Genomic DNA, 19,013 nt, shown 5'->3' with positions numbered 1-19,013 from the left:
GGAATCCTGGTGGACAGCAAACTAAACGTGAACCAGCAATGTGCCCTTGTGTCCAAGAAGGCCAGTGGCATCCCAGGCAGCATTAAGAATATAGCCAGCAGATAAAGGGAGGTTCTCCTCCCCCTCTGCCCTGATGAGGCCTCATCTGGTGTCCTGTGTCCAGTTCTGAAGTTCAAGAGGGACAGAGAACTGCTGGAGAGAGTCCAGCACAGGGCCACCAAGATGATTAAGGGACTGGAGCATCTTCCTTATGAGGAAAGACTGTGGGATCTGGGACTGTTCAGCCTGAGGAAGTGGAGACTGAGGGGGCAACTCATTAACACAAGTATTTAAAAGCTGTATGTCAAGAGGATGGGGTGACACTTATTTCTATCAGTGACAGGACAAGGGGTAATGGACATAAGCCAGAACACAAAAAGTTCAACTTCAACACAAGGAGAAACTACTTCACCATAAGTGTGAGGGAGGCCTGACAGGCTGCCCAGGGAAGGTGTGGAGTCTCCTTGTCTGGAGGTTTTTAAACCCGCCTGGATGCGCTCCTGTGTGACCTGATCTGGACAGACCTGCTTGAGCAGGGGGGTTGGACTAGATGATCTCTAGAGGTCGCTTCCAACCCTGACCGTTCTGTGATTCTACAAGATATATGAGACATCACATACTTAACTGTGTGGTGTGTGCTAGAACTAAAATCATTCTCTGAATGTTACCTGGGCTAGTTAGATTAATCTTTGTGTATACCAACCCACATTACAACCACATACATACACAGCCATGCTTGGCAGCAGCTATAAAGGTTTACCTTTAGCTCACCTATGTACTCTTCATTATCTTTGTTACATTTCAGTATATTTATAGGCTAATTACTGAACCAAATTCCTGTTAACAGGTCTACTTCAGTTTATTTAACTCAGGTCTGAGCATAGTTTTATACAGGAACACAATTAGAAAGTACTTAAGGTAAGGCAGATCTAAATTGGAACAATGTAAGTATGTGCCACAAACACCAAATGCTGAGCTTTGAGGGGACTAATTTAACAAGCAGAAGATATATATTCTATACAGTTACTGTATTTTGGAAGAGTCAGCTTGCATGTGAACAAATGGCTTGTGATCATTGATAGCCAGTGATCATTTGAAGTTCAAAAAAAGAAGTAAATGTTTTCCAAATTAGAATATAGGCAAAGCAGAAAAGGTAATGACAAAGTATGTGTGCCACCACCTAACACAGACACTGCCACAGCAATTTGCCATTCCTTACTAGCTGAATACATAATGCTACGCTATGATGTCACAGCTGTTTTCCATAAACTTGTTTGGTATTATTATGCTGGATTTGGATGTGATTAACACGAAGCATAACAACAGCACCTGCACATAAAAACTCATTTTAAAATTGTTATTGTAATGGGAACTTTTACATAGTCTAAGTACTATAGATTTCATCTCTTAAATTACATTGTATGACTAAAAAATTACTGTGTTGCATTTTTATGTAAAGCACATTATATACTACTTACCAAAGAGTTAATCAACATAACAACACAGTTGTTTTGAAGTTCAGTAGGTAAACTGGCAAAGCTTCTGTCTGACAAACATTTAGCAAAATGCTTTACTACCCATCTGTTGAGAAGAGAGTCTTTGTTAGGTAAGGAAGATGAAAAATGTTGCATCTTCATTTCTTAGCATAAGTGGCATCTCGAGTACAGGGAATAAGAAATGTTTAAAATGTGAACATTCTATATACCAAAATTAACACAAGCTCACAAAATAAAATCATTTCAACAGCAAGCAAGGAAATGAAAATCATAAAGCAGAACTTATTTTACTTACTTCATGCAAGCAGCATACAGGTTTTCCACTCCCAACGAATGAGCAATAGCCATGCATTCTAGTACAGGTTGCTGTTTCCCAGGAACAGGCTAGAGTTGTTAGCAAATTGTCACAATCATTGTACATTCTTACTTAGAAAAACTATACAGAAGTACAAAATCTCCAGTTCACACAGAAGGACTGTTAAGTTACTGTGGTATTTAAATTTGTTTGCCTCTGTGCAGAATATGGAAGTCATCTGCTTCCACACATCAATATTGAGCCTCATGTATGAAACTTTTTTCCAAACTCATCTTAATTGAACAGAAATGTTTTCTAAATATATGTCCACAAAATCTGATAGGCAAAGAAATAGTATTTCCCTACTTCTATTAAGAACAATTACACATACAATGAAATGTATTAAATTATACTCCATGTGATTAACATATTGAATTGTGTGGAATACTGCTTTCCATCAAGTTGTGGTTTACAAGTTTCTGTGAATAGGTTGATGGTAGCACAGGCCTTACCCTCATCATCAATTCTAGTGAGTTTTGCAGATTTACATGTAGGATCAAGGTTCACTGACTTAAGCTAACACTTAGATCACATGGTTTTAAGTATCTCATCAATATTATGTGTAAGTAATAGAAACAAAATTCTTCTTAGGCTTTACAGCTCACAAAGTAGCAAGAGAACTGACATACCTTTTGGAAAAAATGGCAGTAATCTCTTTTCAGAACGTAGATAGCTACTTCTTTCAGCCCATCTATCCCATACATATCTGCAATGCCCAACATGCGACTGAAGAGAAAGCAGCAAAAGGAACAAAAAACCATTTTGATATATGCATTTTGTTTACAAGACAATTTACATGCTCATTTCACCTTTTTGTTCAGTCAGAATTTACTGCAGAAATATACTGATTATCAAATGTGAAACTTGCCAAAGAATAATCTTCAAACAGAAATGTACTGACCTAATAATAAACTCCCAACCACTGAGCTCAGGCTATGTAAAACAAAGCCTCTGCCACTGGCTGAGAAACTGTTTATAGAGTACTGTCAGTTTCTCTAGTTTAAGGATAGCAAGTGAAAAAGACAGTTGTGCCAGAAGAGTTTTGGCAAATTGTAGGTTTTTTCCAAGGATTGCACAGAATGTTATGGATCACATCATATCTGAGAATTATGTCCTTCCTGAATACTAAAGAACATAGTAAGCAAACTATTTCATAAAATAATCAATAGCATAGCTTTATTTTCTGTATAAATTCATTATCTAAACATTGATATTGGAGCATATTATAAACAACCGTATTTTTTTAGATAGGTAATCTTGGAACAACAACTCTAAGAAGTTGTAGCATTTCAATGTTTAGTCACAAAGTTCAACAGCTAATGCAAAAATGGTTTCAGGGAATAATTACACATTTCGGAATTCACTTCACTAATACAGGCTTATGTACAAAACTGTGATTAAAAACTATCCCAGAAGAAAATTCCAGCATTTACATTGGTTGCTATTTACAATCTTTAATGGATATACAACTAACTACTTTGTCTTCACGTCAAGTCAAATGCTTATTATTATGAAAATTAACTATACTCTGAAGATAGTATCACACATTGTATATCTTATTCTGAAAACTAAAAGGAAGATACAGGCAAACTGGGAATTATTTTAGTATAAAATGCCCTCCTGTTTTTAATTCCTCTCATATAATATTCCAAAACTGGCTGGCATACCTTTTACAGTAGCCTTCAAATAAACAAGACTTCTTCAGCTACCGGAATTTCCTCCAGTTTAAGTGGAATGACCTTTTTCTTATTTATACTACATAAAGAGTTTTCCTTTTGACTTTCAACGGAGAAAAATACAGGACAAGCACAAACTACAATTAAAAGAAGTTGACATATACCCAACATCAACTTTGTCTGGGAAGTCCAGAATACCTCCATATATAAAATGCAAGATGACATTCATTTCTAGGCGGCTTATGCTGCAAAACAGAAAATAAATAAATAAATAAAAGTCCAGGATAAATCACACTCCATTTCTTAGGAAGCTGGTCAAAAGGCTGATGCAGCATCCAGCTGTTCCATGAATGGCAGGTAAATGATCTGAGAAAATGAAAACTATTGTGACGATTACTGCAATGTAAAAGTCTCTAAATGGGCTGTATTTTGAGTAAATGTTGCTACTAAATAGTCTTGCTGAAACTTTGTAATACTTCAAATCTTTGTAAATTCTCCATGAGCAGATAAATATTGGTATCTACATTATTTACACTGATAACACACAGAAAGAATTTGTTCATAATCTCAGAGCTCTTTACTAGTAATAATTGCATTATTAAGCAACGATACATTTAAATATTTTTATAACAATTACTTTCAAGTCTCAATTTTATGATCTATTTAAGCTTTTCCCACAATAAAAATACATAACAGTCTTCATATACAAAGCTAAGTAGGAACGTTGCATCTCAAAATAGTTAGAAAAAAAATCTTTGTTCCTAGATTCAGACTAAGAAATGCAGAATTCCTATAGAGAAGCCTTTGCAACCTTAAACTGTCCCACAACCATGATGCAGAAGAGCACAAAATGTCTGTTTTAAATGGCTGTCACAATCTCTTGAACAATACATTTTTATACTTATCTATGTATGTATGCAATCTTCAGAAGCCATAAGTGCTGTGCACATTGCTATAAATATGATAAGTCATGCAAATTGATCAAAAACCCTTTAAAAACATCACACATAGTTAAGCAGCAGTCACTGATGAATGAAAACAAAGAAGAAAAAACCACAACACTGTAGCATGCTAAGCAGCATAATCAGCATAGTTGTCTCTCTATAAATTAGTACACCTGACAGCCATAAAATCAGTGAGAGTTTCCCCACAGTCTTGAGAGCTGTTATGTAGAATTGTAATTATTTTGGAAGAAATCGTTAAGTGCTTATAAATAAAGTGTTTAAAAAGCATGGAAATCTGCATCAAGCAGAAAGCTGAACAAGAAAAGGTAAAGTTATGGATATGAGTCTTAATAACAATAATGATGAGACAATGTCCTGAGAATATACTCCTTTAAAGATTAAGTACTTCTCAGGAGATAGCCTCTGCTGAAAAGTAAGGATGAAAATTTCTTAACCGTGCAGAAATCAGTTATAGGGAGAGAAGTGTAAATACCTGAATAACCGTTGGCTATCAGCATCGAAAACATACCATGTATAGTATAAAAGCTAAATCAACAAAATTAGAAGTTATAACCAAATCAACAAACAACCTTCCTGATTTTGCAACAGTACTTTTATACTGACAGAACATGAAAACTACGAAAATACGGGAAAGTACCACTCGGCCAAAATATTATGTGTTAACCCAAAGCAATTCTATTTTGCAGTACTGAAAGATACAGCTCTTTCTGAAGAACGCTGAGCATGTTTTGTTCAGACACAATGTTGGCTAACACATACAAGTATCAGTATTAGTTAGCTTTTAAAGAAAATTTAATATATTTCTATTATTTTTTCTGATACTGAGAAGTAGTAACCTGGCAGTCCCCAGTCTTAAGTATTCATACTACACTGACAGCTCCATTATTTTCAGTTCTCACACAGAAAGCCATTGTGAACAAGCACACTAGTCAAAACTAGTGTATGATGCTGAAACATCATCTTCAACACTATTTAGGAAATGTAATTGTTTGTGTGTCTTTACACAGTAAATACATACAGTTATTGTACAAACAGGTTTGAAAATAAGTTACACTCTTTGGACATTCATAATACTTTTCATGACATGTACAATATGATGGTAAAGAAGAGACTTCTAAAACAGACTGAATTATAACACTAACACTCTGCAAGAAAGGTTTTGTATCCTTCTGCTGATGAGAAGGAGTTCCATGAACCATCTGACAGTATTAACAAATATACTACACACACTGTTTCATACTGCAGTCAAAACAGTACTCAGGAAATGTATCAGGTTGAAGAAAAGTGTCAAGGCAGATTACTCAGTGCTCTATGCACAGCACAGTTGTTACATATTTGCAGTGATTTTAAATTGCCTACCTTTGCTCCCACACACCTTGCAAAGACAACGCTTACCCTTGAAGACTGATGTGCTCCTGGGAACTTTCAGCCCAACTTCCACTCAGCATAGCAGCAAAGTAACTAGATCTGGCACATAATATGGCCCTGAGAGAGAAAAAACAAACATTATTCCACTAGATACAAATATTTATTATTAGATTCTTTGATAACATTGACTTAAATCTTTGCCCTTTATGCATTAAGGTGTCATCTGTATACTGTGTGCCCTTCTGGCATCTCAAAATATGCTCGAGAAAAAAACCAAACAGTACTCTAAATTTCTCAGTTAAAGCTTGTTTCTAATATGACTTTGACATTCACACAGAAGAAATCTATTCTCACAAGCATTTTCCTTTTATGTAATATAAAATTGCAAGTTTATTTCCCCTGGTTTATTTACCAAATAACAGTAAATAACCTTGTTTATACATCCCCATTTTTAGCCAAGTAATGATATCCTGAATCTCTTGAATTCTTTTTATGCCACAAAATGTGTATTTATTAAAAGAGAAGTATAAAACTTCTCTTATTTAAAATTGGCTGGCCACCTAGCAGCACATCCTACAAGTCAAACAAACTTGATGCTAACATATGATAGAACAATATGATGTGTGTTTCCAGCACTGTTTAAGAAGAGCTATTCAATTACTTCTGTTTACTACCCTTGTATATTTAAAAGGAATAACGGGCCATAAAGGGGCTAATTCAATTTACTACTACTTCCATCAAAGACAATAAAGAAACCCCAGACCAGTAGTCTGTGTTGCTCAGTATCTCCACCAGTCTTCAAAAAACCACAGGAGAAGACATTTGCAACAAAAGCTTCTTAAAGTGAAAACGGAAGGGCAGAAAGAAAGACAGAGGATGGAAACTGCTTTATGATTCCAGCCTTTCAGATTTATACCAGTTAGTGTTGACCTTTATATATCTTATCTGGGCAGATGTATTTAATATTCTCATACATACAGTTTTTTTCCTGTCACTTATTAAACTTCCTATTATTTATGAAATTATTTTGTCATGGATTTTCTGTGTCAGAAAGTGTTATATTAAGCATGTTAATCCCTTCTTTTACATATACTTGTTGGCTCTTAAAATGTTTCAGACCACTCTCATTTTGCATAGGAAGAATGCTATTTATGGTCTCCTAGTCATGATGTATTCTGGAATCTCTCATCTCTCTTCCCTCCTCCTGCTTCAGAAGTCTCGATGCTTTAAATTAGGGACTTCTTGCACATTCCTCCTGTGATTAATCCAGTAGTAGTAGTAGTAATAGTACTAGTATTAATAATGAATCTGATGATGAAGCTTTTACAGAGTGTTTCATATCTCAAAGTAATATGTCCCCACATAATGGGTATGACATCACCAAGTATGTGAAATTCTGAATTCCCACATGATCTTGTTTTAATAAGATACAATAACACTACATCGTGGAGACATGAAATACATATTCTCCAATTTTGTCATTGTCTTCCAAATAATTTTGAGTAATGAACAGGGCTAAAACAACTTCATGGGCATAGTTAAAGGGAGTATTTCAAAGACTCGTTTTAAATAAGACAGCCACTCATTGGAATACGGACAAGTATGTACTGCCCAAATAGACACTGATAAAATTTCAACTTATAAAATACATAGAGCTACTGAAGGAATTTGAAGTAAATTTATCCATCATGGTTTGTGTCACAAGTTCATTACTGAACAAATCTGACTTGCTCCACTCAGAGCTCTCTAAGAACACAACACAGCACTAGGAAGATATAACTCAGCAACTCTCAGAGGATTGTTGCTCGTAATGTAAAGTCTATTGAAATTGTGTAGGACTTCCTGAGAGTCAGGAATATTGAGATAAGTGGGTGGGAGAGGATGAGGGCATAAACTGTCTCCTGTTTGAGAACTCTAAACAAACCCACCAAACCCTTAAAGTAAGTAAAACATTCTGGTGCATTCACCACAATTATACTCAACGTTAAGTTTCCCTTATTGACTCCTTCCTACCGTTCACATGATGCAGTACTGAAACAAGCAAGTCTTGTGCCTATTTCAGAACATCTTTGTTTTCTCTTTTATTTCCTGCCATACTTTCAGATGCTGCTTAGACTAGATATATTGCTCCAGGCAGTAAAGGGCCTAAATTAAAGAAGCTCTGCTGATCAAGTGTTTTTGTTGACTTTCTGCATTATTTTTTATTAAAGTTATGGACCTGAAAATATGTTCTTATAGTGCAGACCAGAGCAAGCAAAGATCCCTAACTAACTACATGACATTTAGTATATATACTAATTTCCCAGATTCTCTTATTTAAAGAAATAAAATAGTGCACATGTTCCCCTTTATGACATATCTCCTGTAAAGATATTTGTAATGTCAGCAATACAAGCCCTCACACTGGTTTTACATCGAGGAAATAACTAAAGGTAGTGGAGCTTTTTTATAATCTCTCTCAATTATTTATATACTCTAAGGGAACAAAATACAGGCTGTCTAGTTTGCTATCTCAAATGCAAATAGACTCATACCAAAGGTACAAGGAATGGTACTGATGTTTTTATTTGCTTTCCCAAGCTCAGAAGACCAAAGTTCATAAATGGTCTGGGACTTGAGATCTAATAAAGGCTGCTGGTAGTATTTACATCTACATGACTGAAGTAATGAAAGTAAAATCAGCTTCTGTAGGCACAGATTCTGAAGAGCAGAATACAGAATTACTACTTCAGAAGTTTTCTACTTGGGTGGTAATTTTATTCAGCATTAACAGCTAAATAGTTTATTGATAGATTTTTCTACTTAAAAAAAAAAAGTTACCATGACTATACATACTCAGCATATGAGTTTACAGTGACAATACCTAAAACCTGTAACAGTTCACAGCTAGGCAACAGCACCAGCTATAACTTACTATAGATGCGCAGTACTAGCAATGATTCATAGAAGGATTTTGGTTGAAAAAACTTTACAGTAGTAAACACTTATGTACCTGTGAGCTTGAAAATACTTGCCATCTATGCAAATACAAATATCTGGAAAACAGCACTTCTTATAGAGCATCACTAAGTCTTCTCCTAACGCAGACACAGTTTCTAGTTTGGAATTATCTGCAGATGGAGAGAAATAGCTGTTTTCATTTTGTCCAGTGTAGACTTATTGACAGCAAACAGACTACTTAAAAAGCCCAATAATTTTGTCATCACCTTCTTTTCAAATATTTTATTATTGTACATTCAAGCTAGAATATTCCTTAAAAGGTTTTCCAGGCCTCTCATTTTGACTTGAGATACCAGAAATGTGACCAATGCTTCCTATTTGAAGTCTAAGAAGTGCTGCAGTTACTCTTTTGTAAGACTATGTAGCCAGGTCACTTATTTTCTACAAAGATCTGGTACCTCTGCATTAAAGTAGACTTTGAAGAAGTTCATGGTCATGTAGTGCTACAAAGCTTCTGCCTGAACAGATTTGTTGCTTAATCCTATCTTAATGACACAACTGTAGCAGCCAGCACCTCAAGTGCAGATGCAGTTACATCTTTCCTTGTGTTACTTAATTCACAGTTGTCCTAGGGAAGTTTCCGAAAAATTCCAAAATCCTCATAAAACAAGAGTGGAACTGGTGAAATTTGCTAGAAAATTAAAAGAATGGAGAGACTCTGCTCTGTGGAAGTCCCACATAGTGGGAACTCCAGTTTGCTGTATGACTGAGAAAAGTTGGGACACGATGCTGATGAGCACGTCTGATGCCTGGCAAGTTCTGTCAGATGTACTATGTTACACGCTGGCTGGGAACCACTGCTCCCAAACTTCTGCAGCAATTGATTGCTTTCAAAGGTGACAGAATGAGGTAGACTATAGCAAAGAATATCCATATAAGCTTTGTTATAACAATTCTTTGCCTGCATTTTTAAACCTATCTAAACCTTTGGATAATTACTTAAAGGAAAAAACCCAAACCAACCCAAAACTAGAAACAGAAGTATAATTCCAAACCTACCTGCAGTGCCTTCGTTGCTTTCTGCATCCACAACTACTTCTGGAATATCCTCTTCAACACAAAACAAACAAGCAGCTTCTTCCTGCACAGTTTCACTTGGAGCGTTCTGATCAATAGCTGTTCTTTTGCCATCTCCAAGACAGCTTACATTAATCTGAATGTTCTCAAGAGCAGTAATGTTGTTTTCCAGTAGTAATTTGGGTTGCGATACTTTTTTCATCATAGCCAGCTCCTCAGCTTCTTGAAGATTTTTATCAGATGAATACACAAGCCTAGAAGATGACACTAAGTTTACTCCTGTAATTTTTTAATTGATCAAACCAAGAAAATAAAAAAGATTATTTCTTTTTTCCTAACCAAGTTCATGAGCAGAAAACAAAACCTGGATTCCACAGTGCTTAATGGTAAAAAAGAACCTTTTAGAAACTGTATCTCTGGAAAAAGTTTTCCAGCGATGCTTCAAAAAACAGGAATCATAGAATGGTTTAGGTTGGAAGGGACCATAAAGATCATCTAGTTCCAAGTCCCCTGCCACAGGCAGGGATACCTTTCAATAGGTCAGGTTGCTCTGATCCACAGCCTCTTGGACAACCTGTTCCAGTGCCTCATCACCCTCACAGGGAGGAGCTTCCTTACATCTAATATAAATCTACTATCTTTTAATTCAAAGCTGTTACCCCTTCTCCTATCACTACAGGCCCTTGTAAAAAGTCCCTCTCCAGCTTTCTGGTATGTCCCTTTAGGTACTGCAAGGATGCTATAAGGTCTCCCTGAAGCCTTCTCTTCTCCAGGCAGAACAACCTCAACTCTCAGCCTGTCTTCACAAGGAGATGCGCTACAGCCATCTCATCATCTTCATGGCCCTCCTTGGAGTTGCTCCAACAGGTCCATGTCCTCCTTATATTGGGGCCCCCAGAGCTGGATTCAGTACTTCAGATGGGTTTCACTAGAGTGGAGTAGAGAGGAAGAATCACCTGCCTCAACTTGCTGGTCATGCTGCTTTTGATGCAGCCCAGGATGCAGCTCTCTTTCTGGGCTACAGGCGCACAGTACTGGGTCACGTTGAGCTTCTCATCAGCCAACATCCCCAAGACCTTGCTTGTCCATAAATAAACAAGTAAAATGTAATATCAGGTTAAAAGGGATAAAGATTTTTCTTCCTCACTTTGCTTTTTTAATTAAAGAAGCTTTTGTCTGCTGGCAAAAAAGCAGAAGCAAAACATATGAGTAATGACAGATGACTGATTTAAAAATCTTAATATGACCAAAAGGCATTTGATTGTCTCCTAACATGATCAAATTTACAAACCTCAACATTAAAAAACCTTCTAACATCAAGGTTACAAGTACAAAACTGTAAGAATGATATATAGAGAAAAGTGAATAGTATTAGAGATACACATTTTAATTTCAAAGGAAGTGCTTGAAATCATGGAAATAACCCAAAAGCTTCCACTTTGCCAACAAAGTAACTCCAGCTTCCTGCTTTCCCATCTGTTTCACCAGCTTATTTTTGGCTCAAAATCTGGAAAGGCTAAAAAAGCCTGCAGACTGCAAAGATCTCATATTTATAGAGATACTGCACTCCAGTAACTTAATGGAGCTTTGAAAAGACAATGTGAACAGATAATATGCTTGATCAGTGGTTTCATACCATATAGATGAAGTTAGCAAAGTTTAACAGAAGAGCTACAGTTACTTTGGATTTAGCAGACATGTACTTAAGGATCTGCACTTAGTCACTCATTCCAGAGCAAAGAGGCTTTATTGTTAATACCAGCAACATAGTAATTTGAGTATGTTATTTGGACACTGTCCTATAAAGAGGCAGAGAAAACTTACAAAGAAATCATCTTCCTTCTTAAGTCCTGTATTTAAAAGATTGAGTTGGGTAGCATTTCCTCTGTCTGTGTGATATAGATTCTCACCAAGAGAGAATGACAAAAAATAATGTAGGGAATGGGAATTGTAGTATTTTAAAACATTTTGAAAGCAAGTGCCAGGAAAACATGTCACAGGAGTAAGAAAATTTCACACGGAGAGAGTAATATTGGTAGACCCTCTTTACACCAGTTTTTAAGGTTGCTGTATCTGTATGTGTTTTCAGAACTCCTAAATTGTGAGCCGGGCCTGACCATCTATTGCTTTTCCTATTTATAATGCTTCCTAACTCGGGGTAACAATAGCATGAGGGAAAACCAAATAATAACACACAATATTACCAAGAATTGGACCACAGGTTGCTTGCTGGAGCAGGGAGACTTTGCAATTACTTAGAAAATTAGACCAGATCATGGACCTCCACACAATTTTCCCCGTTCAGTAAGACTTAAGAACAGAAATTCAGAGTAGAAACCCAATTAACCTAGAAATTTCAAAACTCCACATAAGTATTCTGAAGTTTTGTCTTCAAGTTGTTTCTCCACATTCGACCTTCCAAGGAACATCACTTAAAGGTCACACAGACAATGCCACTACTACAAAAATCCACCCAACTCCCACTGTAGCCCTGTGTCTTCACCAGATGTAAACAAATATCACAATTACAGTAGCAAACTGGTAACACATACTGAATATGAAAACTGCAGGAAGATCCCTAGTAAGGGTTTGTTGAAAGAAAATTGTGTGTGTAACTTGAGGTTATAACTTTACTTATTCACCTTTCTGTTGCTGCAGAGGTATTGCATATCTGATAGCACTAATTGACTTTGAGTGAGTCAGAAAATTAGTGGCAACAGATACAGTGCTTTGCCAGAAATTCATTATTTTAACATTCTTGATTACTTTCTGTCAGGAACAAAGAAACATATCCATAGGGAGTCTGATAGCTAGGCAATGAGGCAACTATCTCCTGAGAATCCTCAGGGTATTTTCAGATCATCTACATGAGAAACCTCAGGAATGCAATTCTATTATCATTAGGCTTAAGTCAACAAAAATGACACCCTTACCACAAGTAGGAATTCTGTAAATACAAATGCGTTGTTGATAAAACAAATATGTTGGCATGTTGTTAAACCAGAACTAAGTAACTGGTTTCTAAATCTGAAAAAGTTACTCGAAATAAATTTGTTCCTCTAAGAGGTTTAGGAACCTTGATTACTTCAGTTAAAGTTTAAAATCCATCCACAGTCCTAGATTTATTACTTCCACAAACTCATAAGAATATATGTATATTAGAGTCTTGTTTAATACACACTGTAAATCTATAACTTTGAAAGACTCATGGACACATCCATTACTCTGCTTTGCACAGCAATGATGACTTTGGCACATTTTTTAGAAACTTTCCTTTTTGTCACTTAAATCCCATTTTATGTTCTTTCCAAAACGGAACATTCTGCAGTTTTCTAAAACCTCTTATAGAACACTTGGCTTGGCAATACTCTTTATTTTATAGGCTCATTTCTAAAGGCAAAGTTTTCCAGAGTGTCTTCTACAGTGTACCAAATGTTGCCTTTCTTCATAAATGAAAGCTAGGAAAACCTGTCATCCACAGCAAAGTGCATAGCCTGGACCTTGAAGCTCAGACGTTTTAGTCATTATGTAAACCCATCTCTTTAAAACACAGCTGCTCTAAGAAACCAGGACCCTTACGGCAGAATTCTGATATGAACAGTTTTTATTGTTCCAAACATCTTGAGTAGGCATCATAAGAAGCCACAGTTTCGTAAGCTAAACTGCAGAATATTACAGTTCTATAAAGTTAATAATTTCTTCTTTAAATCAGAGAGATGTATCATCAGGAGGTCTTAGAGCTTGACCAGTTTGAAATTCAGTTAAATATTTACCAGAAAGCAATTTTCATAGTCATCTGAACAATCTAAGAAGGCATAAAAATGTTCCAGTTCTTCCAACATCCCTAACGATTATCAGGAAAGTATGAGGAAAGCTTCTTTTGATGAAAACAGGCTTTAAACACAAGTCATAGTGGTGAAGGCTTTCTTCCCTCACCAGGATAGAGTATAAAAACTAAACTATAACCTTCATATAGTATCTTATTTCCCTCCTTCCTTGCTTAGTGAAGTCTAATTATTGTCAATGACCAGCTTAGCTCCTTTATAACCACAACAAAATAACTTCCTGCTCTACTAAAACTCAGAGAATAGGGTTGTATGAATGAAAGCCATTAAGTCAGAGCAACTTGGAGCAAATTCAGAGGAGCAAATGCCTGAATTCCTTAACCTTAACACTTTAGTTCACAATACATTATTCTCAACTTTCTCAGTTTTCGCTGTTCACCGGAAATAAACCTTTACAAAGCATTTTAGCTTCCATAACTCAGGATTTATCATTTCACAAAGTTTAAGACAGTTCCATAAAATTTCCCACGTTGCCTATATTTGTAGGGCAAGACCTGTTAATTCCACTTGTTTTGAGAGAGATGATTTTTTTTTTAGCTGTGTTGATGATTGCCTTATGCCTTAATGCAAGGAAGAGAACACTTGTAGGTGCATTTTTTTGGCTCAACCAGTGGCTCAGAAAGCCCTTTTTGCAGTTAGCTTGTTTTCAAGTTACTTGAATCAGTCACTTGTAATGTACCCTACCATGCAAGGAGTATCTCCTCCATCAACAGGCATGAGTGATGAGGATCAAAGGGAAGGACCATATCAGAACTGTATGTCCCACAAAATTTCAAGAACAGAGGAGGCATGATATTCTTCTAAAGCTGAGTGGTCTACAGTCATAACCCACTGGAGGGGAATACACATGCATTAAGGGTAAAATTGCAGAGGTATAAGTGTGAAGAAATTCAGTGTACATGGGCAGGAGTCATATTTGTTTCCTCCAAAATAGACATCATCCAATGGGTACCATGAAAATCTTAAAAATCAGCACAAACAGTCTAATGCACAAGTTATTTAAAGAATTGTTTCAATTTTTTCTACTTTGTCAAGTAAAAAAGTCTTGCCACTGCCTGATACAAAACTATACAGATCTAACACGGTAAAAGGCTTGGCTGATCTACTTTGAATCAACTGCTGGTACTGCAAATTAACCCCCAGGGCAGTAAACATCACAATGACAATTGTATTCCTTTGTATTTGATCCATTCTTACTGCTTTTTTAACTGGATCTGACTGTCACTAGTTCCTCTCTGTCCTTCCTTAAATCAGATCCCTTTAATACAAATATCAGGGGAACAATGAGAATAGTAACTACATTTTTATTTCTAAATATGGGGATTTTTTTCTGACTGAAAGACCAAAAAGCAGTTTGCTCTCAACAGGCAAAATATTAATGATCTAACGATCTGTGACGGACTACTGTTCTTGAGGGATGCTAAGCTCTCTTCTTAAAGCAAACTACAGAACCCTGCTTCAGCAGTCATCTCCTGCCACTGATATACTTGCAAAGGTTGACCATTTTCTAGCTGTGTTCTGAACAGTGACAGGCAGCTATTGGAGGGCAGAGTCAATATTACATTAGCTTCATCAGGCAAAACCACAGGGTGAATGAATGGTGTCTACAGATGATGCACTTACTGCTGCCCAGCAGTTTCTTGCTGGTGTCCTTAGACAGTACAAGCATAGGGAGGGAAACAAAGCAGTGCTCAGCTGCTCATCTGCTTCATGCTGAAGCTAAGCAGAAAGATCAGCATGAAGCTCACCATTTCTCCATCCTGCTCAAAAATGCTCAGAAGTTTGGCAAGAGGAGCTGCACAGCTTTCAGCACGCAAGTGACACGTAACCCACATCTCTCCCCATTCAGAGACAAGAGGCCAAAGGAAGAATGTCTCACAGAGATGCATGCCAGATATAGCCTGTGAGAAAAAAAAGTCCCCAGATCCCCAAGGAAAGATCACTTCTACTTGGGAAGATAAAAGAAAAGCTGAATACAAACAGGAAAAGGAATGATATTTTGCTATAGCTTTGATGAACTCTTCAATACCACCTTAGCCGTCTACTTTTCCCACAGGGAAACAGTATTAAGAACCAGAAAACCTAGAAACTCTGTAGAAGACCACAACTTTCTGATTCCGTGTGTTATCTGTAGCTATGGATCTTTGTTAAAACTCATCATGGAGATTCACATGCTTCAAGAAACAGGTACCTCCTAGTAAACCTCAAGCTGTAATTTAAGGCACTATCTTGGACTAGTTAATTTGCATTTTAATGATAGGAAACCACTGAGAGTCAACAGCCATTTATTCTACAAAATTAGGCTGTTTTCAGCCAAAGCTGCTTCCTTTCCTTGTTTCCTTGTTTACTGTGGTCAAACTTCAGTGCATTCTGTGACACAAATTTTCACAGCGTGAGGACTCAAAAGCTGAAGTATCAAACAGCACTGAAGACCAAGTTAAGAAAAAAACCCCATCTTGCAAAATGCACTTCATACATAGTTTAGAATACATGGGGAGGTTCACTTGAAGGTACTAAACTTTAAAACTGCAAAGCTTTCCTCTTACTAACAACCTCAAGAGCTTCCAAGTGCATACATTTCTCTAGGCACATCCTGAATTCACCTGAAATTCCAAAGTGCCCACCACTTTGGTTCTGGGCCTGCCCCAAAATGTCAGCCAGCTCTATCACCAATACTGTTTTATAAAAGGTAGGTGGCACCACTGAAGCTTTATTAGAGAGAAGCAAGTGCTACCCAGTTCTTTGACAGAAGGATTAGAGGTACTTACAGGCAAGGAGAATTGCAAAGTCTGGTGGCACCAGCCAACACCCCTCACTTAAGGTTTGGAGCAAGATGTCAGATATGTGCTAATAGCTGGCAAAGGGAAAACATCTGGCCCTTGTGCCAGTCCCTGGAGAGCAGCCAGCCCGTACAGTGCACTGATGGCACGGGATGGCTCGCCCTGAGATCCCAGTTTGGATGAGAAAGCTGTGCTGTGTTTGGCCTAGCCCACACATCACTAGCACTTAAGTGATGACCACGCAGTTTCTAACTTGATGCATCCTCATCAAACTCAATTAAATCCTCCTAGGTCTCAGAATTTGTAACTTGTTTGCTAATCTACAACACTTTTCTTTGTTGTTTCCGTCAGGTAACTTTCCCAACAAGCGGGCACAGACCATTTTAAAAGATACACTCAGGATTTTTGCTGCTCTTCCTCTTGTTCTACGACAAAGCCTTTACACACCATTAAAAAACACGCTAGAGCGGGGAGTATAGCCGTGTGCTGCCAGGGGATGGACCAAGGCGGAAGAAAATAACAAAGTTACAGGGAAGTGCTCCGCAAACGCTGCAGGAAGGCTGATGACACCGCTTTGAGTGGGAAAGCTTTAAACCAAGGCGTCAAGGCTGGGAAAACACACGCAGGACACAGGGGAAGCGGTAGCGAGGGCAGGCAGGCGGCTCCAGCAGCCAGCCCGGTGCCCGCCGCGCCCGCGGCCGCGCACTCACCGCAGGAAGCTCCGGCACTCCGCGGGCCCCACGCCGTCCAGCCGCAGCACCTCGCGGGGCGGCTGCCCCCTGCCCAGCGCTGCGAAGAGCCGCGGCGCCCGCGCCAGCAGCACCGCCCGGTGCGCCCGCAGCTCCGCGTCGGCCACTCGAATGGTCACGTCGGACCACGTCCCCTCCGCCAGCAGCCTGCGGGAGCGCACCGTTACCGCCGTTGCCCGGTGAGACCCGGCCCACCGCCCCGCCCGGAGCCGACCCCGGCCCGGCCGCCGCCCCGCGCCTACCTGCCGAGGTCCTGCCGGAGCTGCTCGGCCAGCGCCTCCTTCAGCCGCTGCCGCTCCACGGCCGCCGGGCCGGGGCCCTTGGGCGCAGCGCCGCCGCCGCCGCAGCGCGCCATGTACCAGCAGCCGCTCCGCGGCCGGCGCGGGGAATGGCGGCCGGTCCCTCGGCGACGCCGCCGTATTCCCGAGGCGCACGGGGACAGCCCTGGTGGCGCCGCTCTCCTGCCAACGCGCCGCTCCCGGGACGCGGCCCCGCGGGCTGTGGGCAGCGGCGCCTTCCCCGCTCCCGCTCGGGGGGCGCGGCCAGCGCTGGCGGCCGCCAATGAGCGGCGGCGGGCTCCACCTGGCTCCGGCCCCGCGGGTGCCCTGGCGGGGGTTGGCGAGGCCCGGCCCTTGGCTGCGGCCAGGGCGGGGACAGCAGCGGGGGCATCGCGGCGCTTCGGCCGGCAGGGAGGGCCGGCGTGCCCCGCCGCTTGCCTGCCGGAGACTAACGCTATCGGACGTAATCGGAGCCTGCTCCGACTGGGACAGCAGCGCCGGTTGTTTGAAAAGCAGAGTCTGTCAGAGAGTATCGCCCCTTACTCCGCCTGCCGCCCTTCTGACCGGGACCAGGAGCAGCGGCCCACAAGCCGGAGCTCCGGTGGGCGGCTCGCGGTGGCTGGGCTGGTGGCCAGCAGGTCCCAGTGAGCCGGTGCTCCTCGGCACAATACTCACTCCTCAGCACCGGCTTCCTTGCCGAGACATTAAACTGCTGCATGGATGGTAAAAGTCATTCTGCAACGTCCTTCTGAGACATGGAAATGCCTTTCCGACTTAAAAGAAACAGGACCATTTAAGTTGATAAATCCTGAAAGTATGCAGGAGAAAATTATTCCTGAAAGACAGGTATCAGCCATGAAAAGTCGAGATCGATACCGTTATCACGACTCTTCCTTACATTTTGCAAACTATATGAAAGGCAGGAGGCCGCCAGCCATGAGCTGATACTCGTCTGGCAGCACCCCTCGCTCCACTTTCTTGCAAGGATTACACTGAGCCATGGCTCGAAAGACATGATGTGTGTGGTGGTGTGGGACTTGTTGGGACTTTCCAGTAACTGCCAGCTCTCTTCTACTCCAGTGTGAACAGTTGCTTTAGTCTCAGCTAGTGCTGATGCCACCCTCATGAGTCCTTCATCCTTGCCTGTGTCCAGGGCACTGAGCTTGGTCTGCAGGTGCAGAGGGAGCCTTTGGAAGCTTTATAGGCAGATGACTCACCTCTTCTGAGAACTGAGGTTTTGTGTGTCTTTTTTTCTTTGTAGTTAGCATCCAGTTTTCTTCTTCCCTGCCATCACATCCAAGTCCATTCTACCCTCTGTTTCCATAATCAGCATCTCTTCCTCCTATGAACACAGGAACTTGGCAGCAGCTCTTGGAGACAAGAACAGAGGTTCTAACGTAGGAAGAACAATGCAAAAGAGGCATTATTTCCAAGAAAATACAACA

At 39.8% G+C, this 19,013-nt stretch overlaps 1 protein-coding gene across 8 annotated transcripts in view; it reads right to left on the bottom strand.

Moving 5' to 3' along the window:
• The window catches only part of BTBD8 (BTB domain containing 8), a 40,315-nt gene extending 22,511 nt beyond the window's left edge, over nucleotides 1-17,804 (bottom strand). For 3 of the 8 annotated variants that reach the window (XM_062003635.1, XM_062003636.1, XM_062003637.1), the window contains exons 1-9: nucleotides 17,533-17,804; nucleotides 17,252-17,437; nucleotides 9,899-10,170; nucleotides 8,892-9,009; nucleotides 5,927-6,016; nucleotides 3,731-3,811; nucleotides 2,520-2,616; nucleotides 1,831-1,919; nucleotides 1,518-1,620 (exon numbers count right to left, since the gene is read on the bottom strand). In XM_062003635.1, coding sequence (XP_061859619.1) covers nucleotides 1,518-1,620; nucleotides 1,831-1,919; nucleotides 2,520-2,616; nucleotides 3,731-3,811; nucleotides 5,927-6,016; nucleotides 8,892-9,009; nucleotides 9,899-10,170; nucleotides 17,252-17,437; nucleotides 17,533-17,645 — 1,149 coding nt within the window. In that variant the 5' untranslated portion in view covers nucleotides 17,646-17,804. Of the gene's footprint in view, nucleotides 1-1,517; nucleotides 1,621-1,830; nucleotides 1,920-2,519; nucleotides 2,617-3,557; nucleotides 3,651-3,730; nucleotides 3,812-5,890; nucleotides 6,017-8,891; nucleotides 9,010-9,898; nucleotides 10,171-10,876; nucleotides 10,993-17,251; nucleotides 17,438-17,532 lie in introns of those variants that run through there. The other 5 variants (XM_062003639.1, XM_062003638.1, XM_062003640.1 and 2 more) reach the window with 5 other exon arrangements.
• Between the last annotated feature and the right edge of the window lie 1,209 nt (nucleotides 17,805-19,013).

This window comes from Colius striatus, chromosome 10 (genome assembly GCF_028858725.1).
Source record: "Colius striatus isolate bColStr4 chromosome 10, bColStr4.1.hap1, whole genome shotgun sequence".
NCBI classification, from domain to species: Eukaryota; Metazoa; Chordata; class Aves; order Coliiformes; family Coliidae; genus Colius; species Colius striatus.
This window is presented reverse-complemented; position numbering and strand designations above follow the sequence as displayed.